The sequence below is a fragment of the Osmerus mordax genome, chromosome 9 (assembly GCF_038355195.1).
Source record: "Osmerus mordax isolate fOsmMor3 chromosome 9, fOsmMor3.pri, whole genome shotgun sequence".
Classification (NCBI taxonomy): domain Eukaryota; kingdom Metazoa; phylum Chordata; class Actinopteri; order Osmeriformes; family Osmeridae; genus Osmerus; species Osmerus mordax.
The window spans coordinates 11,832,453-11,857,316 of record NC_090058.1 but is presented as its reverse complement, the minus strand read 5'-3'; the positions used below and the strand labels follow the sequence as shown (position 1 = coordinate 11,857,316).

Sequence of the window (24,864 nt, the reverse complement as noted above, 5' to 3'; positions counted from 1 at the left end):
ATCCAACATTTATAATGTAAAGTTCATATGGCAACACACCATATCACCGTCTGCTTTGCACTCAGCGTCCAAGCAGAATATGGACTTTGCCGACTAAACTTTAGCTCATGGGCTAAATGTCAAAGCCATTGTTTAAGAAGAATCTAGACTAATACGGAAATCTGTGTAGATCAACTAATAGGTTTAAAGTACGTTTCTTTGCACGGATGCATGAGTCTTGCTTTCTGCCACTTTAACGTGACATGTTTTAAAAGTGTATCCTTTGCAGGGTATTTTTGGTTTATTCGAACACTGGATCACACTATAGGTATAGGCTAATCAATGCATGGTCAGTCACTTTTCTATCTTGAAATCGACGTAGCCTGCCTTTTTAGTTTGACAATTTATGGCATTTCTTTTAACATATATTCTCATGTAAGAGTTCTGCTTCTAGCGAGGTATCAGTCACACAGTCAGCTATATACTGCTATCTTTCTGAAATGGTTTAATCCTACAGACTGTAACCTGTCAGTTTCTGATTGGCATGCTGACAAAGCTCTGTGTTTTGTGTGTGCAGTCTCCCGATTCAGGCTGATTTGTTTTCATTTTTTCTCTCTACTTCAATTTTAACTTACTCTGCCAATGAAAGTTCTAAGTAATAGTGTATAGCACTTCTTGATACAAACCAGCTAACTATCCTGCCTTTTAAATCTTGTCATTTAACTCAGTTGTTTCTATCCAAAGGAGGTGCTTGTACAATTCTCTCATAATGTTGTCCTCTCTAGAGGGACAGCTCAGTCTAGCTTAATTAGTGAAAGCTGTCAAATATCTTGCTGTACACTGTACAAGTATCCGCTCTGGATAAGAGCAAATTTCACATACTCAGATACAATGAATTGTTTTGTTTGTATTTACCTCAGACTGATTGGCCTTGGCTCATTTACTGTGAAGAAAATATAAAAGAACACATTCATTGACTGCACACTGTGCTAGAATAATTGAACTACTCTCCATGAAACCATGCTGTTATACTTTTTAGTATCCAACCAGCAACATGGGGTGGTCAAAGACTTGGCTACACATTTTGTCAGGAGAGTCAAATTCCAAGAGTCCTTTTCCCCCCATCTTTTCAGTCCTTCTCTGAGTGGTCGGACAAGGAGGATCTAATTTTAATCTACTGCAGTACGGGTAAAGTGGGGGAAGGATATCTAGTTGGAAAGTGAAGACAACATACTGCAGAGATGTGGGAGAATTGAGCTGTCCTACAGCCAGCGGCCAAGCTTTCCAAGCGTTCTCCATTGCCTAGCAGGAGATTTGAAGAGATTAGCACACTAGCATTAACTCATACACACCAAGGATTTAATTAATTAAAGCTCTTGCAAGGCTTTACTCAGTCACGTGGTATTGCATTGAAATAATCACACTGTTAAAATTGGCATTCATCCAATTGGGCTAGCTATGAAAGCACTATTTTTATCTCGTTCTTATTGGTTCACGTAATGTTACAGCTGACAATAATTTGAGTTTCTTTACTGCGCTGTTGTGTATTTACGGTAAGCTAGGCAGCCTTTAAATTGAATGCCCCCAGGTGATGGTCTGATACTGTATACCATGATTATAGCTGTGTTTTTTTATAAAGCCATTTGCTTTCATTCCATGTAAATGTCTCCCCAAATATGTCAACATTGTCAATTTCTTAACACTAAACACAGGGGAAATGTTTAACTTTTGTGTAACATACTGCTTATTGGCATCAGACATAATTATCCGTAAAACTACACGTTCATGAAGTAACCACATTGCCCTGTCTGTGTCTTTGGCCATTAGGTAATGACAGAAGAGGCTTTTGATGTTGTGGTGGTGGGATCTTGTATGACTGACCTTGTCAGGTGAGTGAGCTCAGCACTTGTTTTATTTACCAAAGCATACAATACATTATATTATATTACAGACCTTGTTAAATACCCTAGTTTCTGCTACTGTGGTATATTCTACAGTATCTTCTTAGTATTTTCTTAGTTCCTAGAAACTGCTTGTTGTTTTTATTTGTTAGGCGAGTCATGTCCCAGGTTTAGGCACAACTAGGTTTCGGTCAAATGCAGACAACATGTTCGTCTATATTTGGTTCTCTCAAGAAGAAGATAGTGGTTAACAACTATACACATTGTGTTGGAGTCACAATTATATTTTCAGTGCTGGTAACCATGTGTCTCTGACCTGTTTTTTGTAGGGGGTGGGTTGGCTAAACACTCTCTGTGCATCATGTCAGGGTTATATTTGTCCAGTTGTCATGGCAGTTTTGACGTTTCAGCCCATGGAAATAATGTGTGGGTGTTTTCAAATGTCTTAAAATGGATTCTGAGACACATTATGGAAAGACGGATAAGGGAACTGCCTTGCTTTACTCACCCCAACTAGGCTATTAATACGATTGGTCAGGATGGTTGATTATCACATGGAGGTGAGGGAAATAAAGGCATGACTCTTGTCATACAGGTATCAGTGCACACCAAAGGCATTTAACTTAAAACATTCAAGCCATGGGTTATGTTGTGTACATGTTGTTGTGTGTATATACTTGGAGGAGGAAAGGAAACCATTGCAAAGAGCAGGACATCCATTGACATTTCCACTGTCAATTTAGGATCTAGGTAGACTAATGACTGGAATTATTCCTAATAATCCTTTATATTCTAAGGGGAGCTGTCTTTTTAACATAGTTTTGCAAAGAAAGTAAGGAAGATGACCACCATTTCCCACATTGAGTTATCAACACAAACACTATCACATATGGTCAGGACCTGAGGAAATCATCGGAACTGAGGCTGTGTATACAGTTCCATAGGTCCATCCATAGGGTCCATCGATCTGATCATTGACCCAGGAGGTGGATATGACATCGGTGTTCCTCCATAATCCTTACGAGACAATTCTCAAAGGGTTGAAATAGCCAACATGAGCCAGTTTGATTCATAGTGAGCAAACTGTGGATGATGCAAATGCCTCAAACTGGTTGAGTCTTTACCACAAACGGTACTTCATCAGCTCAAGTGAATTTTGGGAGTGTCTGAGCGCCAAACATTGCAGAGCTCATTTCGAAACAACATTTGTCACCCTGGATTGACCTCTGGGTTTCGCAACATATTTGTTTTTCTTATCAGGTTTTTCTAAAGCTTATCGTCAAAAACTGCAAGCCAATGGTAGATGTTATTGGAATGTTGATTTTATTACTCAATTCAGAAAGAGTCTCAGAAAGAAACTTTCTCATTCTTTCTTCGTATCTATCAGTTCTGTTTGCGACCTTTTGGTTGAGCCTGATCAACTTTGAACACATTGTTAAACTTGTTTAGTCATTAGAAATTGAGTTTGCGCTTTGAAGGCTGGAGCAGCATCAGTTAAGCACTACGATGATGTGATGGTGACAGGAACTGTTTTGCTTGAGGGTGGGGGGGGGGAGTCTAAGGTTGGGTGGGAGAGTGAGAGAGGATACTTGAAATTCATTTCCACTCAACACATTTATATGCATGGCTTTGATGTCAGAAAATCCAGTTGTCTCCAAAAATGAATAAATAAGCAAATAAAAAAAGATGTGTCGATGTTGGGGTAGTGCTGTGCCTGTCCCATCCACTCATCCCGCCTCTCCATTTCTCTCCATTTCTTGTTTTCTCTCGTTCCCTTTTCCCTTCTGCATCATGGCCTGTCACTAAGCTGTTGCCAAAGCCAACTAGTGCCCCCTACTGCTCCGCAATGCATTCATTTTGCTGCTCAAGTTTCTGATAGCACGCTGAAACATTTGTATTGCATAAAGTCGCTGAACCCCGCTGAACCCCGCCTCCAATGAGTTAGCTTTACTTCATTAGTGGTCTGTATATCTCCTATACCTTTAAGAAGGGAACCTCTTTAAAACTTGGAACGTGCACAGACAATATTTTCTGGATTACGTCTTCAACCTTATGGTGATTAAGGTTCACAACCCATTTCAAGTACCAGGGACCAGGTTAGTTGTAAGTCTGGATGACATGAGTTGAAACATTGGGCTCATACACCAAAGGCCAACTCAGACAAACCCTTGGTTACGGCCTGATTTAGCTATATAGTTTTATAATCAGGGCAAAGACCTACACTTGTTCGTTTACCCCATATTAACGTGTCCTTATGGATCAGTAGTTGTGCGAGAATGTAGCCATTTGCTGAAGACTATACAATCACACCAATAAAGTGACCAATCAACAAAGATCTCCTTCTCCACCCATCCAGCCATGACTCAATATGCCCATATAAGGTTTTCCCTATCCTTCCCTATATTAAGCCTTTAACCTTTATGATAAGATTCTGGCTTAAACACGTAATTAGCCCTATAAGGAAATAGTTGACAGTCGGCAACATTAGCACGATCCCCACGTATGCCATAGCGATTGGAATGTGGCAGTAACTATCTAATCCTGGTTGATTTGTTTGGTCAGGTTAGCTCAGCTTCCATTCATATGTCAGTCTAAATGGAAAAAGATTGTGTTTTTGCTTTCCTGTGTGACTCTATCTTTGGACTTTGGGCTCCCTAGCTGTCCCTATAGCCTTCCTGCATTACTCAGCAGTCTAACCGATGCCAAGACAATATGGCCTCAAAACAAATCGTCTTGAAACAAGACGTCACCAAACACCTGTTGTGGCCTTTTGGATTACGTGAGAGAAAACAAAAGTCTGCACACGCTCAGTGGTTGAGGTTTTAGCACGTAGCTGTCTGGTTCGGTCTCGCAAACAGACAATGGCAATAGTGTCCTCTGTCCAAGGAGGAAGAGGGGTGTTGAACCTAACTGTCAGTCAGAAGACTGTGGGACTTATCAGTGTTTTATTGTGTGTTTGTGTTCATCACCATCCAAAGATCAGCTATTGCTTCATGTTTTCTGTATTCTGTCTTATTATTTCTTTACCGATATGTGTTCTTTCCTGAACCTGTGTACTGATAAGTCACGGGTCTAGGATGTAGCACACGCGCGAACAGCTGTTGAGTGTCTGGGTAATGTGTGTCATCGCGCCACTCATCAGTACCTTTCCCCCAGACCTCATACCTGTCCACCCACGCTGGAGGCAAACTCCCGGAAATGTAACCACCTCTATAGATGCCGTTTGTTAACCAGCTTTAATTTTACACCATTTATTTACATACTAATCCCAAGATATCAAAAACAATTTACTATAGGGCTGGCTATGTAGTTCCATGGAAATGAGTGTTTTTAATATATTAATCTAACTGTTATGTACTTTTGATACCGTGGTCCATTTCAGTGTGTGTGTGAAAAGGGGTAGAAGGATTCTCAGCATTAATATTGAAGGAGAAAATGCATACGTATTTTCTTTTTTCATTATTATTTGGCTCTGTTCAGTCAGTTATCAGGGACATCTATATGGGAATTACTTACTTATTTTTGAAAGTAGCATGTCGTTTTTTTCCCCCTGTTTGTCTCCTACACACGTTATCTTACAAAGAAGGAACGCCAGCTCAGCTGCCTTCCTCTGGGTCCTCTAGGTTCTTCCAAAACAACCTCCAATCTCCCCTGTCAACATCCAGGCAGCTGGACTTGGGGAAGGGCTACGGACTGTTTTTCCTCCAGACTTACTGTATTTTAGTCTCACCCACCACACACACATACCCACACACATCTAAGTCGCACATGCTTAGAGCTCAATAACAGCAGGGGCAGGACAATACACGTTTATGACCATATTTTGCCACTGACATACCCTCTGACCCGGAGAAGTGTTGGAACAGAGCCAAACCATAGCTTAACACTTGAGTCGTCTGGGTCTGCTGTTACTCACTGGGACTGTCTGTGATTGGAGAAATAAATAGCCAGACAGATCTGTCTGATGTCACTGGCTCGTGCCCTGACAGCCCTGAGGTGGAGGGCGTGCCATTGCCCAACCTTTAGTCACTTAGACATTGTCTAATGTGTTTGAAGCTGATTTGGGTGAATGACATTATATGACCTTTCTAGCTCTGAGAATATTGCTTGTAAATGGCTGGGTATGTGTGTGTGTGGGGGGAGTCAGGTGGCTGAGCGGTTAGGGAAGCGGGCTAGTAATCTGAAGGTTTCCAGTTCGATTCCCGGCATGCCAAATGACGTTTTGTCCTTGGGCAAGGCACTTCACCCTACTTGCCTCGGGGGGGGATGTCCCTGTAAGTCGCTCTGGATAAGAGCGTCTGCTAAATGACTAAATGTAAATGTGTTTGCACCTTACTGAGGCAACTCTCATAGATGCTTAACTGTCAATGAACATTAAACTATCCAGTAATGCTAACATTATCACAATTAGGGGTTGCTAAACAACCTAGCAACTGCTGAACACTGTATGGTTGAGTCGGCGAAGCAATATAATCTGTAGCACAATAGTATCAGTAGCGCGTCAAAATTAAAGTTGACCTGTGTGTGTGTATGTGTTTGAGCTTGTGGTTTTTCTTTTTTCTTTCAGCCAGGCTACACGGTTGCCCAAGGAAGGCGAGACCATCCATGGCCACAAATTCTTCATCGGTTTTGGAGGCAAAGGGGCCAACCAGTGTATACAGGCAGCCAGACTGGGAGCCAAAACCGCCATGGTTTGTAAGGTACGACATACCACCAAGGTACACGACGCTTCAGACTGTTGAAATGACATCGGTTGAGAAACGTCAACCCGAAAAAAGGTGTTATTTGATCTGTCTTAGTGTCTGTCTGTCTACCGTTGTCTTACTATCCATTTTGTGTGCCGACCTGTTGCCTGTGTACGTACCGAATAATGTGAGACGTTGGTGTTTTCTTCGGTCTATGTACATTCTTGCACATTTCCACCCAACCAACCTTTTTAGTCGCCTCCTGTGAGGTGTCTATTGACTCTCCATGTCAGCCTACCAGCAAAGCTCTCCTTTTTTACAAAGTGCACTTGTTCACCTGACAAACGGGAACACTTCTCTCCTCCTCATCAATCGATGTTTTAGCCCTCGATCTCTCTTGATCTGCACTGTAATAGTGGGAACACATGCATACCTACACCTACGCACCCCTCCCATTCAAACGCACGTATTCCCATATTATCTAACCTTCGTCTCCAATCAGCAAGCGCGGGTCAAACTTTCACCAAAGTACAGGAGACCCACCTCTGTCAGAATAAAGAACCCGATCGATAACTGCAAAGTCCGGGAGGAGCTCTCTGGGCATGGGGAACCCAAAATAGACTCCCAGGCTCTTTTGAAAACAACCAATATGAAGGCCACACTTCAAAGACAATGGGGCCAAGTTGACACCAGTTGTGCTTTTGTACATTCTAGGCGGGTAGGGTACCCGTATTTGGCAAAAGTTTCGGAGAAAAAGGATCGTAGCATGAAGCCTAAGGGGGAATGGGGACCCCTCTCGCACCCGGAACAAGTTTTAGATGTGGACATCCCGGAGCGAATGGAGGGATGAGGGGATGGAGGGATGAGGGGATGGGGGGGGGGAAATATGGAGGGAAAGGTGGACATGAGGAGGCGTCAGAGCTGGGTCATCATGTCTTGAAGGCTTGGCGCTTTGACCGCGTTTATGTGTGTTTGCGCGTGTGTGTGTGTGTGCATGTTTGTGTGCGTGTACGAGTGATTGAGGCGGCACTATGCCAGTATGCCAGCGGGGGAAAAAAAATACAAGCCAATTGTGGATTCTGTTGACTGCACATGAAAAGTTGTCGATAAGCTAGTTTGACCTCACTCGTGTCTCTTCTTAGTTTGATGCTCATTTATTGTTGTATCTTTCCCAAGGTGGGAAAAGACTTCTTTGGCGATAACTACCTCCAGAATTTCAAGGACAATGGCATACACACAGGTAAGATAGGAAAATGAAGAAAGTCCATTTGCTCAATACCATCTAATGTGAGGGTCTTTCAGTGAAGGTTTTTACATCGCATTTGATCACAGGTAGGATTTCAGAATTTTAAAAAAATGGTTCGATCAAATAAGTAGTAAAATGCTGTTTGGTAAATGTGGTGACTCCAATGACCTCACTCTCTGCCCCCCCCTCTTCCTCCTCCTCCTCCTCCTCCTCCTCCCTGTATTTCTCCTTCCAGAGTTTGTTGGGCAGACTTCTGTAGCAGCCACCGGAGCTGCCTCCATCATGGTCAACGACGCAGGTAAACCCAGGCCAGGGGCCATGCCTGCTGAGGATTTAAAAGCTCACTTGGATGACACACACACATAGTTTACAGTAGACTTATGGTACACACACATATACTTGGCTCTGCACACTGGCACCGGATCTGCACCTACGCACACATACACACAAACTTGACTGTTAAGTGCCTCAGATGGCAGAAGGGATCAGCATGGAGGCACTCTACTACAATCTTAGACTTCCCACAGAGTGTAAAATTAACAGAGAGACTTCATTTCTACCACTCTGGAAATAGAACCTGGTGATGTAACATGGTGTTTGATGTGTGTGTGGGACTCGGGCATGAATGCGTGCGTGTGGTGTCCATTCTCTTTTATAATGGTCAACAAAGGAAGTCCTTTTGAGGTACTGTAAGAGTTGCGGTACTCCAGCGTGCGTCGGTGGTGGATGTCATCTGCAATGATTGAGATCAGAAACAAAGATAAAGCCTTTGCAGTATGTTCCGGGCCACCAGTCCAGGCCATTATCAGCCTTAATAGTTTTTCGACAAGGTATTCATTTCTGCTGAAATTAAAAACATAGGAATAGTGAATGACTGAAACATAGGAATTTCATATGAATAACCGTCAATTATTCACTGATTGAAATAGTGTTACTGTCCATCCTCCCTTTCATCACTTACAAAAATACATATTTATTTACAATATATATATAAAAATATATTATACATATACATGACATACTATACATTGTGAAGTAGCAGAGGCAGAGCTGGAGCCAATCAGCAACTGACTCCAAAAACTTGAAACCCGTCAGGATTTGATATTGAAGGAAGCACTGAGACATCGATTAGCTCAGGCGCTCTTCCAGATGAGAATGTTTAGTGATTTTTGTTATAAGCAGCAACATTTTCTGCTTTTGGCTATGTATCAAATATAATTTTTTATTGCTCCGTTGGTCAGACAAATATCCATCCAATGGAACATCCTTGAAACCGGGCTAGAAAAATGACAATATATTTCTTTTTTATATATGGAAAACCTGGAAAAATACACCATACACAAGATTAAACAAAACATGGATAGATGAATAGATAGATGTGTCGATTCACCTTGTGTGTCTAAAGATAGGTTCAGAAATATCCCCCTGGATTTGTGCGTCACATCCTTCGCTTTGCCGTGTCGTTGCAGGTCAGAACGCCATCGTGATCGTGGCTGGTGCCAACCTGGTGCTGGGGAGTGAGGAGCTGCAGCAGGCTCTGCCGGCCATCCGCCGTGCCAAGGTGCTTGTGTGCCAGCTGGAGATCAGCCCCGGCACCTCGCTGCGGGCGCTTCGGATGGCGCAGGAGAACAACGGTCAGTGGAACTCTGAATGCTTGTCGGTCTGCTCATCTGACCGTCTGCTGTCTGTCTTATATCGGTGCATCTGCGTCCGTCTGTTACAGGCTAGTGTGCTTGTTTGAGAAGTTAGGATCATCGGCAACCGGCCCATTGTTGTTGTTATTAGAATTGTAGGCTTGTATTCATCTTAACTTCAGGCATTTTTCTCTAAAAAGGTTGTTGTAGTTCAGTGGTAGGGGTTACAGAAGGGGCTGTTGTAGTAATTTACTTAGACTTGAGTCTATATACTCCATATAAATAATATTTTTTTTCATCAAAATGTTGATTTGCTTTGTTAGCTTTTACAAGATGTAGTCACAAGAAAGAAAAGCAGACAAACTAAATAAGCACTCTACAGGTCAGCTTCACAGCACAAAACACATTAAACACTTTGTTAAGTCAGCTGCTATCTCCGAGGACTACTCGTAGCTTCAGGTAAACAAATGGCCATTTAAGACCCATACTCCAGTCCCTCCCAGTGGAGCCACCGGGGCCACCTAGTTAAGCATCGCTAATGACACATCTATTCTTAGAAAGCACCGCATCGCCTCAAAGATGTCAGGGGACACTCAGTCCTGGAAAGAACAGGGATTGACGTTGGCCTGATCAACCCTCCCCAAAGCATCCCGGGCGCCATAATGGGGTCTCGCCCACACGTGGGCTAACCAGATGGTCCCCTTGCCTCGCACCCACTTGCACATCGCCGTCCCCTATAGCGTGTCTGTGAATTACGCCTTTGCCACGCCATCGGGGTGCTCTGAAAGGTGGCATGGTGAAGCGTTTCGCGAAGACCAACTGCGTTCTGTGATGCGACGGCACCAGCCCGACACTCCAAACTCCCTCCAGGAAGAGACGGGGTGCTAATGGTTTGGCTAGTGAGCTAATGACGTTACCAGGGCACAAGGTGAGGTGAACAAGCACGCCTGCTTGGGTTTTACACAAACGGAACGCAAATCAGTCAAGATGACTCTTTTTCTCCAAAATTGAAACTAGAATGTTACATAAAATGGAAGATCTTTTGATATAGTTCAACGAGATAACAAGTGTAAAATGGGTCCAAATCAGGCGAGTCCTTATCCAGTGCACACACAAGTGTATAGTGTGTAATCTCTAAACAGGCGCTGGTATTAGCACAGATAGGCATATATATCAGACAGGCAGATATCTGACTGACAGGCTAGGTTGAGAACTGAAACTGTAGATAAACTCTTGACTAGCTTTCTCTATAAGTTTATCATGTTCTTACTTTCAACTTTCTTTCTCCCTTTCTGTTAAATAGGCAGCTTTGATATTTATCACCAAGTGCAATTAGACCCTGTCAAAGTCGCTTTAGTTTTACTCTCAAATGACTCATCAGTGTATATGCCTTTGTAAGTGTGTGTGTGTGGATGAGTGTATGACTCTTTGATGACTTATGTTTTTCTTTCTCGCTGTGCTTTTCTTGCATTTCCATGTCCCTACGTCATTATGTGTTTATCTTATTCGTTCCATTCAATTTCTCATCCAGAACATTGCGGAAATACAGTATATAGTCCTGGCTACTGACATATTGCTGCGGTGTGAGAACATTTCAGTGGGTCAACATCATCGTGAGTTACTTTACATGACCCAATGGAGCAAATACCCAGTCATGAGACATTCCAGACATGACTCTACCCATACTACTGCATTGTGTATTTGTGTGTGTGTGCCTGTGTGTGTGTGTGTGTGTAAACAGCTGGATCCAGCAAAAAATTAGTGAAAGCCTGTCCAGAAAACAGACACATATTTCAGTACTTCCGTTGATCCGACACACATGCCACTCATTCCATTACAAATCTGTCAAAAACCTAGACTTTCACATTCATATTTTCTCTTATTAGGTTTGTTTTGGTTTGGGTCGTTCAACGTCCCTAATATCAGTGTTCCACATTCAGAGTAGGCTCAAGGCTGACCTCGCTCATTAAGAACCTCAGACACCCTCAACTGACTCCATTCACACCACAGATGGTGGTTGGAAGCCTAGATGTCAGAGGGGAAATGAGGGTGAGGAAGAGGAAGAGAGGGTATCACTGTGCTTGCACCTTGGATGGTGGGGCATCCTCTTTGGTTGATGCTGCATGCATACCAGAGAGACAGGAAGAGAAATGGAGAAGCATCTTTATATTGGCTGTGGGTTTAGCCAAGTTGTATCGAGGGAACATTTGAATCAATACTTTTTCCCCTGTTGACAGTCTCTTGTCATCCAACTCAGCTTGATAGGAAGTTCACAAACAACGTGTGTTCTTTACCGTTCTGCTCCTCACCAGGTTCCTGCCCTCAGAAAGAGGAAGTGACGTGATTGGCAAGTTGGTAGATTCTAAGCTAAAAGTATATCAAAGAAAGTATATCACTTCTATTTTGTAATAACAATAGAAAATACATTTGTGCTGGGTATTTTTGTAAGATTTCTCCTCATACACTTCAGTATTTGAGACAATATGTGGAAAATATATATTCTTTGATATTCTAATATGTCTAATATGTCTAACTCATGCCACAAAGTAAAATTGATATATTCACTCTTCATTCAATCTGTTCATCACTGTCTTTAAGTTATTGACTATTAAGCTCAAAGCCTTTAAATATTTTACAGTCAGCAAAAATACTTTCTGAGAGGATGAGGTTGCAATCAGAGCTGCTCCCCTGAAGTGCACCTGTGTTGTTCCTGAGTGGCCATCCCAGAAGTCTGTTGGGGCGGTAGTTAATATAAATAGCTGAACTGTGGGTCTCTCCACTTCCTGTCTCCTTGGAAGGAGACAGAGAGAGAAAGAGAGAGAATTGAAGCAGGATATGAAAGAGAAGAGAGAGTAGCTGAAAGGAGCACAAGAAAGAGGCTTCCGTTTCGGATAAATACTATCGCAAAGGGGGGGAGGGAGAGATTTCTCCCTTGGAAATCCAAAAGGCTGGTCGTGATCCATTTCCAGACTGTCGTGTCCTGACCTGGCTTCACAAGGTTCGGCGTGTATGACATGTGTCTGTGTGACGTGCTGTTTCCACTTTTACATCGATCGAGGGCCAGCGTTCACCTCGGAACGCCAGGTGGTCACAACCCTGCGCAAACCCACGCAGCTGCTCTCCCCTGCACACACACACACACACAGCCAAAAGCAAACGCAAACACAACCTCAAATCCTGAAGAATCGTGTTTTTTTGTCGCTGACACACAAAAAGTCTTAGATTGAGAAGACACTCAGGCATCACTCTACTTCTTGCCCCTTATTATCTGTTGTACTAGATGCACTATTTGTGTGCCGCTTTGGATTAAAAAAGTATGTTAATTGAAAGACAAATGCCGTCATATTACATTATCACATTATGATCCACATCCACATTTGACATTGCATTTGATTGATTTAGCAGGTGCTTTGATTCAAGGCAACATACAAATACTGCAAATAGAAAGTGCATCGTTCTATCAACATTCTAACAGCATTTTGGTGGTTAAAGGAACATTTTACCAGGCACAGTCCAAAACTTCTCAGCCACCAGGCAGTGTTACAATAACCACCTCAACTACAACTACAACAATAAGACCTCAAATACAATATTTAATTGTCGAGTATGAAATACTGTAACAGAAACAGCCTCATATTTTAAGAGCAATATTTACTAAAATTGGAGGTGCACTCTCTTGCAAGACAGGGTGTCAAATGTCACAACAATTGCAACATTTTCGCAGGTACCAAAGGTAGTCATGTACTGCTTTGAAGTGCAGCTTTAAGTTCCCGTAGGCCAGGTGGAGCTCAAAGACAATTCCAGAAGCAATGAAAGAGAATAACACCGCATGGTAGTTCTGAGAACGTTTCTCTGCACAGGGCCGACCAGGCCAACCCTCAGAGGTGCAGAGGGTTGATGACAGATGATTGTTCTTTACGCACACTGAGGGTTCCAGCTCGCACACACGTTGACACCCTTTACACACACGGGGTAAGGTTGCGCCTTCCACAAAAGAAAGGGTCACCGCTCACCCACGCCATCGCTTACTTTACGAAGAATGGAGGTTACGCCTTCCACAGAACAATACATCTCACACACGCGCAGTCTCGCCCTGAGAGAGAGAACGGAGAGGTGAGAAGTGGCTCCCTGACAAAGCACACGTAAGAGGGCAGCTTCCCTTTTTCCCCACTCATATATATATATATTCTTTTTTTTTTTTTTTTTTTTTTTTTTGTCTTTTTCTTTTTTAAAGATTGCAAAGATTTTTTTCCTTGTGTTAAGATACTTGTGTACCTTATTGAAATGTATTTGGATTTTTTTGCAGTCAGAACCATATTTAATCCGGCACCAGCCATAGCAGCCCTGGACCCAGACTTCTACAGAGCTTCTGATATATTCTGCTGTAATGAGTCAGAGGTGAGACATTGACACCTTACACACGCATGTGGGGACACATTATAAGGGGGTCGGGCTATTAATCAGAAGGTTTTTGGTTCGATTCCCGGCAATGCCAAATGACGTTGTGTCCTTGGGCAAGGCACTTCACCCTACTTGCCTCAGGGAGAATGTATCTGTACTTACTGTAAGTCGCTCTGGATAAGAGCATCTGCTAAATGACTAAATGTAAATGAATTAGATGTACGCTTGACACACTAGAAAAAATACACATCAGAGAACAGACACCCAAGGTCTCTCACAGACACCTGGTAATATTGACAGAGACACGTACACACGGTTTACTGTAAACACGCACCTTATCCGGGAGCATACAACACTCCCACCTTTACCTCAACAAACACTCTCATTTCCACATTCTGACACACACCCACACACTGTCTTACAGACACAAACATTCACAGGTTCTATAGATGTATGGACAGTGTGATGATGATAATGTATCTTTCTGGTAATCTTAACTCGGGTTCAAAGGTCAACTTCTATAAGGGATGGTTCTTAAAGCACCTCTCTGCCTCAGGGCTAGCAAACACCAAAACCCACGGTTAAAAAACAGAGACTTTTCATACACACAAACACCACCCCCACGCACACAAACCCACAGCTACACACAGCAAACTAACAGCACACTCTCAGACACACACACAAGGAGTATAATTAGGCGATTGCATCTCTAGGATCATGACTCCCCGCACATCAATAACACACAGCAACAACACCACCTTCCTTTTTACGGTAAAGGAGTTTACGGAGTCACCTTTAGGCTTCACACCTTGGCTGTCAAAAATGACTGATGACTGACGAGGGCAGGGATTGATGGGAAACATAGTTTGGGAGAAGAAGAAAAAAACAGCGACAACAGGGCAGATGTGCATGGCGAGTGACTCATTCACCTCTCTGAGGTGGAGGCGAGTTCATCCTCAAACCTTTCGGAGACACTTTGATGTGGATTTTAGTGCAGAGGCCCCGTATCCAGGTGGGGGAACATGAAAGCGAGAGTTCTGGCGACAGAGCCGAACAGTTTTTCTTTCCTTCCACACACACGCGCGTACGGACACACACTGCTGTACGCACACGGACACACAGTCACACGCTTGGTGTACGACACACCGTCTCGGTCCTTTTCGCCCTCACACATGCTCCATCTCTCTCTTTCTCACATTTCTCCGCATGCTTTCATCCTCTCTCGTGTCTGCTCGTCTTTCAGCCGAGGCGGTAAGATGATTCACCAAAGTACACAGAGCCAGATTGATCCTCTGTGCCCGGGCAGATGAGTAAGAAGACAGCTTTCTCATTTGGCAGCCGACCAGAAACAGGGAAGGTGCTCCGGGTTTATAAAAGCACACTAATATACCCGCCGGGTGTTCTTGAAGTGTCAGGCCATCGTTTATCTAAAAGACATAGAGAAGGTAGAGGAAGAAGGGCTAATCCCCCCCCGTTTAGAGTCCTTGTCAGAGAGATACCCTGACCTTACCATGAGAGGCCGGTTGGCGCACGTACAGGGCAGGTGTTGAGACTTCAAGAAGACACCCACCGTGTGTGAGTGGGTCCAAGTTTCGTACAAGTGAATAGGTGGGTGGTGTTTGTGTGTGGTCTCACAGTACCATATTATACCCCGAGGGAGATTAAGGATGACAAAGTGCAGCCGTTCTTTGATCCATGGCCCACATGGCACGTTGAAATGTTTTCTAAGGATTGGGAATGATCTTTGATGTCCGTTGTGGACCTCACACAAGCTGGACATTTGGGGCATGGCCATCTCACACCCCTATAACTGTCAGCCTAATAGGCTGTCCAGAGGTGTTTGCCTCAGTGAGGTTCGCTTTACCTTAGGTGGTCTGTAGTACAGTATTTTCCCGCCTGACTTGGAGTGGTGGAATGAAACCCGAACGATCCAGGTGGACACAAGCTGCTGTGTGCCTCTAGCCACCCGTGTTCCTCTTATCCCACTCCTCTCGTTCTAATAAGCATGAGTGTTAGGGATATGTGGATATGATACAAACTAAAAACACCTAATTAAATAATGATAGTATAATATGATACTATACCGGTACTCTAATATACACATCATACAGTTTGCTAAATCACATGATATAATAGATGATACAATAGCCAGTATTGTATCAAATAATGTGATATGGTACAATATATGGTACGATATGTTCGATATGATACCATGATATATAATAGTCCATGGGTCTGTTCTCGACCTGGCACCTAAGCTGCCACCTGTTTGACCCAACACCTTCCCTCCCAAGGCAGAGCTCCTGATGGGTTGGTCTGTGACGAGCGTAGAGGAGGCGGGCCGGACGGGCAGAGAGCTCCTGAAGCGGGGCTGCGGAGCTGCCATCATCACCCTGGGTCCCCAGGGCTGCGTGGTGCTGGCGGCACAGGAGCCCTCCAGCCCAGCGCACCATGTTCCCACCACAGCGGTCAAGGCGGTGGACACCACGGTAAGAATGTCCAACATCGATCTGTGGAAAATATGGGTTCATGTTCTCGTTCAAAGTTGAATTTATTCAGTATTTTGGGGTTGACCCACGCGTGTTTATGAATAATTGAGTCATTTATGTTGATCATATACAACTTGGACCAAAATAAGTTTTGTTGCCATCGGAAATAGTGTTTATAATCCCACTTAGTGAAATAACAAAATGTGACTGATGTGAATATTAGTCATTAATCTTAATTGAGTAGCAGTAAGGCATGATGGTTGATTATTCAATTAATGAAAAATCCACATGACAAAAAAACAAAACAAATCTAGTATGATAAAAAGTGCATACTGGGTTCTCAGTAAAGTTGACATATTTTTAATAAAAATATTCTCTATAGACTCAAATTAATGGTTTAAATTTGCCCCTAGCCCAATTATTGCTGCTTGGGGCTAACAATTTGGCAGTTATGGAGAACACAGAACCTCCGACATCAAATCTTGGTTATGGGGTGGTTGACTCAATTCACTAAAAAATGTGGCTTCTTTGTCGTCACAGTAGCCTCAGTGTGACAACGTCATTTCCTGTCTGAAAGTTTGTGGGCTTTTTGGTGTGTAACACAGACGTCACCAGAGAAAATCGCTAATACAACTTGTACTAAAGAGAGGGTGTGTGTGTGTGTGTGTGCGCACACAAGTTCATGTAATTGTAGAGGGGGATTGGAAGTGTTGATAACTGCAGTGTTATTTATTGACACAGAATTCCATTGTATGCCCCATGGTGCAACGGAAACACACATAATGGTTTCTCATTGCTAATTTACTCGAATCTTTTGCTAAGAATTCCTGTGAAACAACAACTTCAAGGTGACAGTAGGACTGCGTGTGGTATCAAGTTAGGCACTGTACCTGCGGGAGATTTACTTCCTCAACATAACATTCACATCCTGTTTATTCTACATACACACACCACACTGATGGACTGATGACAGTTAGTAAGAATTGGGCTGCTTCCAAACTTCCTCTGAAAACAAATAACCATGGTTTAACCCAAAAGATCAACAACAGGTCACCTAAAAGTAAAAATAAACGAAATACATATTCTTTTTGTTTTTCGATTTTACAGTCCAACTGTACATTTTCTTTCAACTCCTTAACCCTTGTGTTATCTTCGGGTCATTCTGACCCATCAGTCATTGTGACCCACCGTCGTATTGCGACAACTTTACCGCATACAAAAACAAAGTGAAGCATTTTCTTTTAACCGTCGGGCTGTCTCAGACCCCCACATTTCGAAGGTTAAAAGAAAATGCTATTTATTTGTTTTTGTATTGGTTAAAATTGGGTAAACACTTCGATGGTTCGTTGTGAACCTTTGGGATATGTGACCCGAAGGCAGCACAACGGTTTAAGTCTTTCATGACAAAGACTTCATTCATAATGTAAACAATTAGGCTACTTATTTCAATTGAAAGGAAAGACTGCTGCACTGCTGTTGACACACACCGCTTTAGCTTGTGAGTAATCTCACAAGTGTATCTCACAAATCTCACAAATCAGTAAGTGTTTTTTTAATGATTGAGGAGCTACATGTGCACTGCACAGCCTCCTCTAGCTAAAGTATTTCGCTGTTCCAGTGAGCCTTTATCAGTGGCAAAAGGAACTCAACACTTTCAGACCTACTTGTTCGTGTTTGACCCCCCCCCCCCCCCCTCCCATGCCCTGCACACACAATCCCTCTACTGCACATTCAAACTCAATCAGACTCTCTAGCCCTGTGGGAATCTCCCCACACCCGCCTCCCTCCAGTGACTCAACTCTCAGCCGTGCACGAGTCAGCAGAACTCAGGGCAGCCATGATGCGGTCGGGCCTGGTGCTTTGGCAGCGCTCCTCTCCACCCACCCTCCTCCTTTACTTTGATAGCCCCATAAATTCTGGAGCGCTCAACTCATTTGGATGTCCTAATCCCTCTTCCAGTAAACCAGTGTTTCACCCCAGCGCAGCCCCCCCCCCCCTTTCCCCCATTTACTGGTGGAGGGGAAGAAAAACACAGACCAGATTGTTGTGTCGACGGCTAGACAGATGTTTTCCCCTTTAATCTTAGTTAGTTAGTAAACTGTCTATCGAGGTGCAATTTGATCTTCCTGATGTTCATTAATGCCACTTTGTCAATGTAATTTGATCTCAGCTGCATTATTGCTGTAAATATTGCAGATGAATGGAAAATACCTAGATTTGGCTGGCACTTTTAGTTAGCCTGGAGTGAGTGGGGGGTCAGATGGCTGAGCGGTTAGGGAATTTGGCAATTAATCAGAAGGTTGCTGGTTCGATACCTGGCCGTGCAATTTGACGTTGTGTCATTGGGCAAGGCTCTTCACCCTACTTGCCTCGGAGGGAGTCCCTGTACTTACTGTAAGTCGCTATGGATAAGAGTGTCTGCTAAATGACTAAATGTAAACATTTGGCTGGTTTTGGTTTAGCATGATCACCTGGTGGACTGAGGGTGAAGGCTGGCTGACGAGGCCTGGGTAATATTAGCACTGTGAGTCACTTGCCATTTTGGCCCTTGTTCAGTCTCTTGACCAGAGCGTTAAAGCTTCCATTGTGTGTAGATGTCCATGCCATAGGAAGAAATAGTTCTATTTTGAATAGGCTCACATTGGTAAATTAACACTGTTCACTGGTGTCAGAAATAGATTTGTAATGTGTGTAGATAGATACACAGTCAAGTCAATAGTAGGATTTGTGTTTTTTGTAGTGAACTTTACAAGGAAATGTTGAATAATGGACTACACACTTTTGGGAAGGTTCTTCATATCTTTGTTGAATTAATTTAACATATTGTTTCTGTGACAAAGCAGGAACATTTCCTCAACTTTAAACTATTTGTACAACTGGATTATTCAAGCAAATTTTATTTACCAGCTATTTTTCACATGGCGGGAAAATAAGTGCATGTCGAAGCAAAAGTAGTATCAGAAGCTAAAAAAACGTATCAAACTCTTCCTTCATTTAGTCTCCCAAATGCTTAGACTATCTCTGCTCTATGTCTCCCCTACTGTATGTCCCCCATGTCTCCACTGGGTCTCACATTGAATACAGGCCTCACAGCTTGGCCTGTTTGTGTGAATATGATGATAAATCTGTGCATACAAGGCTGTGGGCTATATCTTCTTCTTTATGTTTCTGAAGAACACACACACACACGCAGACACACATGGGCAGGCATGCACACACCTGAGTAAGCATCTCACACACAAACCTGCAATGCAACCCTTTCCTTCCGCCCCTTGTGTGGCCTGAGCCTCTCCTGGACTTGGGGGGTCTTCTGTGTTGGAGGGGCCAGACAATGTTCCAGGAGGTCTGGAGGATCAACGTCATCCTTAGTTTCTGTGAGATGAGAGGAAACAGACCAGGCCAGCCTCTTCCAGCAAGCTGTAGGTTGGGGAATACCCTCAGTATTCCTCATCGCATGAACCCTGACCAGTGGTTACTAAATTTGAAAATGCTCGAATCTCACATGCCACACCGGATATACAGTACCACACCGGAACTGCTAGCATATATCAACTATCACTATACCAGTTCCGAGTCCAATCTTCCACCCGCCCTGTATATTTTCCTTGGAGGCTATGCGGAACGTCTTGATTGGAACTTATGAGCAGATAGAAAGGAGATGAGGGATTGATCAAAGACATATGGGCTTTGAGAATCGTAATCAGTTTAAGTGCTTCCGATCTCAAGGTCTACTGTTATTGGGAGAAGAGGGGACCCCCTACTGTCAACCGTGTTTTTTTTCTCCAGGAACATGGAGTTGGAATGGGGGAGGGGAGGGGAGGCGTACTCTAACAGTGAATCATCACTGGTCAAGGACCAGAGGGATACATTACTCTTTCTGGAGGGGTCTTTTATTGACGATATAGGACACATTTTTGTTCGAATGGAAATGTAATCTTGGAAATGCGTACATTGTCAAATTGGGGTTGTGTGTCTCTCCAGCCCCAGGAGAGTCTTTTTGAAGTGGTCTTTTACGAGTATTAAGGATTCGGAAACCCTTAAGACTAAAGCACCACGATAACGAGCTTCAATGCGATAATGTATCTGTCAAATCTTGACCTTTTGAACCCCAAATTGGTAATGGCAGTAAAACTTTCAGACTGCCACCTCAAATCAAAGTTTCAAGACTTTGGTCTCAGGCAACAAGCGGAAAAGCTGCGTGACAGTGAGAGGGGTCAAGGTCTGGCGAACGAGAGACAACAGAGCGTCACTGCTCATCTTTCGCTATACCGTTTCTGTCGTTTGATTGACAGGCCTCCACATCTAACCTTCACCAAACTGTGTCGAGGGCGGCAGCGGCAGGACCGAGGGCTGTAGCGGCTTGTCAGCTCCAGTGAGCGTCATGCAAGGGAATGCAGCGCTGTCACATGCCAGTCTCTGAGAAAGTAAGGCATTGTTTTCTCGCCGCACAAGAGGACAGTGACTCCTTGGTCGGGTGCACTAGTGCGTGTAGACCAAGGGGATCAGACGTGTTGTGTGTTAGTTATTAAAAACGGTGTTATGACTCGGGATAGGGACTGGGAAGTGGCAACATTGGTCACCAAAATGGCTGCATTTTATTTGCGGTTATGGCAAAGGAAAATACATATAAATGGGATTCATACCATTTCATGTCCAATGGTGAATGTGAGCAGTGTACCAATTAACGTCCAAACCTACCATTTAGATTCAGGGTAAACATGTCTTCTATCCTGGTCTTGGATCGACAAACGGATTCGAAAGGAATGGTGGTGTTTACCAAATAGACACAACATATTAAACATCTTCTGGCAAACATGTCAAAGAGCGTGGGATAATGTTTTCTCACACCACACTGTACCTCATTGGTCTCCTCAAGTGTGGGTGCCAACCGTCTCCTACCAAGTAGTCTGGGGTGTGGACTAGGGTGTAGTCATTGCCTTAACCAGAAACTGTGAATCTGGGAAACTTGCCAGAGGGAGGACCACACCACTGCACAATATTTCCACACGGTTACAGCCCAACCCAACCAGACAGAAGACATAAACACAAATACTTTTTTTATGAAATGGAAATCTGCCCAGCTCGTCCGAATTTTCACCCCTGAACTTACTTGTTTCCAGTAACCCTACTATCTTCTGAAGTCAATCAATGACTGACCTCTGACCATAGCACCTTCCTGTTGGTTAGGAAGGGAATTTAGTTAGTTTTTTTTGAAGCGGGGGGGTGCACCACGCTTGGGGGTGAAGGTACTCAAGGAAGAGTGCAACAAACTCTCAGAGCTGAACGGTGAGTAATGGGTCAGGCTTGTAAAAACCAGTAGTGGGGGCCATCTGTGGTTAAATCTTACCGCATCGCCACATTCCTCTGTGCCTTTTCCCATCAGTGATCTAACGAACCCCCCTCACCACATCCCAGCTTACCCCCCTAGGCACGGATGGTACATTCTATCATCTTTGACAAAGGCAGTAAAGAAAACATATTTTTACTCATGGATTGGCAGCTCAATAGATGTTGCATGTTGAAATGTATATAAAGATAAAAAAAAACGTTTTTTTGACACATTAAAACAATTACATTTAGATTATAATGTAGGCTAGATCACACTTGTCTGTGTGTGATCCAATGAGATTGAACTGTAACCAGTATGTTATTATCCTGTCAGTTCATTTTATTTGGTAAAGGTTTTATTCATTTATCAGGTTAATAGTTAAACAATAACACCAGTTTGCATACATTTACATACATATGGTATTCGTCTAATACCATTGTAATAGCCCTGTCTAAGTACTTTACGTGATAACAGATGGAATCACTGATGTTCTTCAATGGGTATTATTGTTCAAATGGGATGAGTCATTTTCTATTTAGTCAGTACATGTCAGTTCCAGACTAGTATTTAAGACAGTGAGGACCTTTTCAAGGTTAGTATGAAAAAGTTACAAGGCTGAAAGTGTCGTAGCACCCTCTACTGCTGGCAACAATACTTGAAAGTGTTTACCATTTACTTGTTTTCACTGAACTGTTCCCCTGTTTTCAACTTGTAAGCTGGATCGACAGATCACCACTCACAAACCTGTACCCTTCCACGCCAATTCATTTGTATTTTTGAATATCTACAGCATTTGTTGACACAGTGTGCATTTTCATACAATTGTAACTAATCAGTCTTATATATTTTTTGTTTATGTCTAGGGGGCTGGAGACAGCTTTATTGGTGCCCTGGCCTTTTACGTGGCTCACTATCCCACAATGCCTTTGAAGGAAATGGCCAGGAGAGCCAATCAGGTGGCAGGAGTGAGTGTTCAGACAGTTGGCACACAGACTTCTTATCCATCCAAGAAGGACCTACCAGCTGATCTTTTCTGAAGCCAGATACAGAGGAACCTGTCTGGCCAATCATCTGGATTATGTGCTAAGGACTGCAGATCATTTAGTAATATTAATGCGTTTTTTTTTTTTATATGTAATTAAGTTTCAAGTAGAAAAATACAATGTGTATGATTTACCTAGTCTTGAACTTGTCAATGGATCACGTCCTGTCTCATTTAATCATATGAAATGTGCTCAATTATCAACAAACTAATTTATATTTAGGCCTCGTGAATTTAGTTGACATCTTACACAGGTCTTGTTGGAATATTGCATTTCTCTATCAGCCATGGGAATTGTCAAAACAGCCTTGGAGGACAACATGACAGTATGAAGTATTTATGCAGTCATAACACATAAATGTGTATTTCTTTTATTATTTGCATCATGTTACCAACAAATACCAACATTTTATATTCAAACATGTATTTGTAATGGCTGGATGCAGTCTCATACAGTCCCCATGTCCAGATCTGAAGAAATGTTTTGTTGCAACAGGTTTTTTATCTTAATAACATGAAGGCAAACCAAGTCAAACTACTACTGTGAGCCTGTAAGTGCAAGGTAAACTGAATTTGATCTTTTGCAACATTAATTCATGGTTACATTGCAGCAAGTACAGGCACTGGCATTCAACATTCATAGCAGGACCTGCAATGGGATATACCAAGAAGGACATCTTGTTTGGTGACAAGTAACATTTGCAGTGAGTTGATGATGATCTGTCCAGCTTGCAGTATCCCAAAGTCACTTTTCTTCTTTGTACTGATCCCCGCAGCTCAGGGATGACGGTTGGCTTGATCCATTTTTAGAAAACACAGTGCCAAACACACGGCCAGCTCAAATAGTGCCGTCTTAATTGTCCTTGGTTATATGCATCACTATTAAATTGACCTTATCTTCTTCTTTTCAATAAAGAGGACATGCTTGTTCACTGCAAAGTAGATGTTGAAAAGAGCAGATTAAATTGAGGATATATGCAATACTGCAATTCAATTGAATGCCATTTTATGCCATTCCCGATCACGTTACCAAGAATGGCTCTTGGGTATAGTTACACATTTTAAAGATGTGTATGGCAAAACCTTGCTTTGGAGGGGGTGTGTCATAGACATCATGTTTGTTAGATATATATGGCATTTACTTGAATACATGTGTTATGTCTGAAAAACACATTGTCACTTACCAAATGGATCGTGTTTGCGCAGTACTAATTTTTCCCGTAAACGATTCCTCTTGGTGTTGAAGCAGTAACCCGTCCCAGCAGCACTCACCATTTGCACCAGCAGTGTCCTAAACAACAACATGGCATCCTTTCAATATTCGGATATAATAATCCTAATAGAGGCATAACAACTTATAAGAAAGAGCAGATGAACAGTTACAGTCAGAAGAGTGTACTAAGGCAACACCCATATATGAAAGTTTGTCCGTTTTCATGTTGAAGGATAATACTAAAACAAAATTCAACGGCAGTTACTTTGTTATGGACTTACTGTAACCATCAAAGTTACAGAAGAGGGTGCCAAGGCAACGCTTAGAGCTGACTTGTACATCATTAGCCAAACAAGGTATAAGTTGTTACTTACTTTGACTTCGCCTTGGCCACTTGGGTGCATGATAGAGAACAGGAATTATATTAGAGGCATGTCAAAATACATGAATAGTAACTATAGTGCTAAGTCGATGACTTAACCCTGGATAATGTACTCTAATTAACTAACTACAGTAGGACAACTGCCGCCTGGCTAAATAGCTATTTTGAACGAGTCGGGCTAGCAATTATCTGTGCCCTGAATTGGGCAAACATTAGCGAAGCAAATTGAAAACCTGCAGATGTGACCCACTACTACACTACAGTGGCTTTAGCTATAATGACAGCAACATTAAGATGACTTGGGTTCGTCAACCACAATGTACGCCAAACTAAAGCTGTGCTGTGCAGTCGCTAGCCGGTTAGCTACATAACCATTGCAATACATTTCTTAAAGTATTCCTATGACGGAGGCATAGCAACACACTATTGTAGCTTGCTACACGTAAACAATATTCACCTTCACACTGTTTAATCAATACTCACAATTAACTGTAGTTAAGAACATTTTAAAGAATGCTTTACAAGCAAAGCTGCTAGGTAGTACGGTGGGTAAGTCACATTGA

At 42.8% G+C, this 24,864-nt stretch overlaps 2 protein-coding genes across 4 annotated transcripts; one reads left to right on the top strand and one right to left on the bottom strand.

The window, feature by feature from the left end:
* Positions 1-71: 71 nt before the first annotated feature.
* On the top strand, positions 72-23,068 carry rbks (ribokinase). 3 transcript variants are annotated; one of them, XM_067242982.1, is made up of 9 exons: positions 72-188; positions 1,807-1,868; positions 6,448-6,580; positions 7,742-7,805; positions 8,047-8,109; positions 9,281-9,445; positions 13,752-13,843; positions 16,141-16,335; positions 22,528-23,068. In XM_067242982.1, the coding sequence occupies exons 2-9, from the start codon at positions 1,810-1,812 to the stop codon at positions 22,699-22,701; spliced, it is 945 nt and encodes a 314-aa protein (XP_067099083.1). In that variant the 5' UTR covers positions 72-188; positions 1,807-1,809; the 3' UTR covers positions 22,702-23,068. The 3 variants fall into 3 exon arrangements, with proteins under 3 accessions (XP_067099083.1, XP_067099082.1, XP_067099084.1); XM_067242981.1 differs by lacking the exon at positions 72-188 and adding an exon at positions 220-328; XM_067242983.1 differs by lacking the exons at positions 72-188; positions 13,752-13,843 and adding an exon at positions 220-328 and having other exon boundaries at positions 16,145-16,335.
* Positions 23,062-24,864, bottom strand: mrpl33 (mitochondrial ribosomal protein L33). The gene is made up of 4 exons (XM_067242984.1): positions 24,785-24,864; positions 24,294-24,312; positions 23,891-23,997; positions 23,062-23,638 (listed from the first exon to the last, which is right to left on the bottom strand). Exons 1-4 carry the CDS (start codon positions 24,804-24,806, stop codon positions 23,589-23,591), a joined length of 198 nt encoding a protein of 65 aa, XP_067099085.1. The 5' UTR covers positions 24,807-24,864; the 3' UTR covers positions 23,062-23,588.

What these genes read in the sequence shown, in the direction of transcription:
- rbks (XM_067242981.1), top strand. An exon ending in AAACCGCCATGGTTTGTAAG is followed by an intron (nt 6,581 to 7,741) that starts GTACGACATACC and finishes ATCTTTCCCAAG; the next exon opens with GTGGGAAAAGACTTCTTTGG. An exon ending in GGACAATGGCATACACACAG is followed by an intron (nt 7,806 to 8,046) that starts GTAAGATAGGAA and finishes TTCTCCTTCCAG; the next exon opens with AGTTTGTTGGGCAGACTTCT.
- mrpl33 (XM_067242984.1), bottom strand. Translation starts at nt 24,806, where the DNA reads ATGTTCTTAACTACAGTTAATT. An exon ending in GCGCAAACACGATCCATTTG is followed by an intron (nt 23,639 to 23,890) that starts GTAAGTGACAAT and finishes TCTACTTTGCAG; the next exon opens with TGAACAAGCATGTCCTCTTT.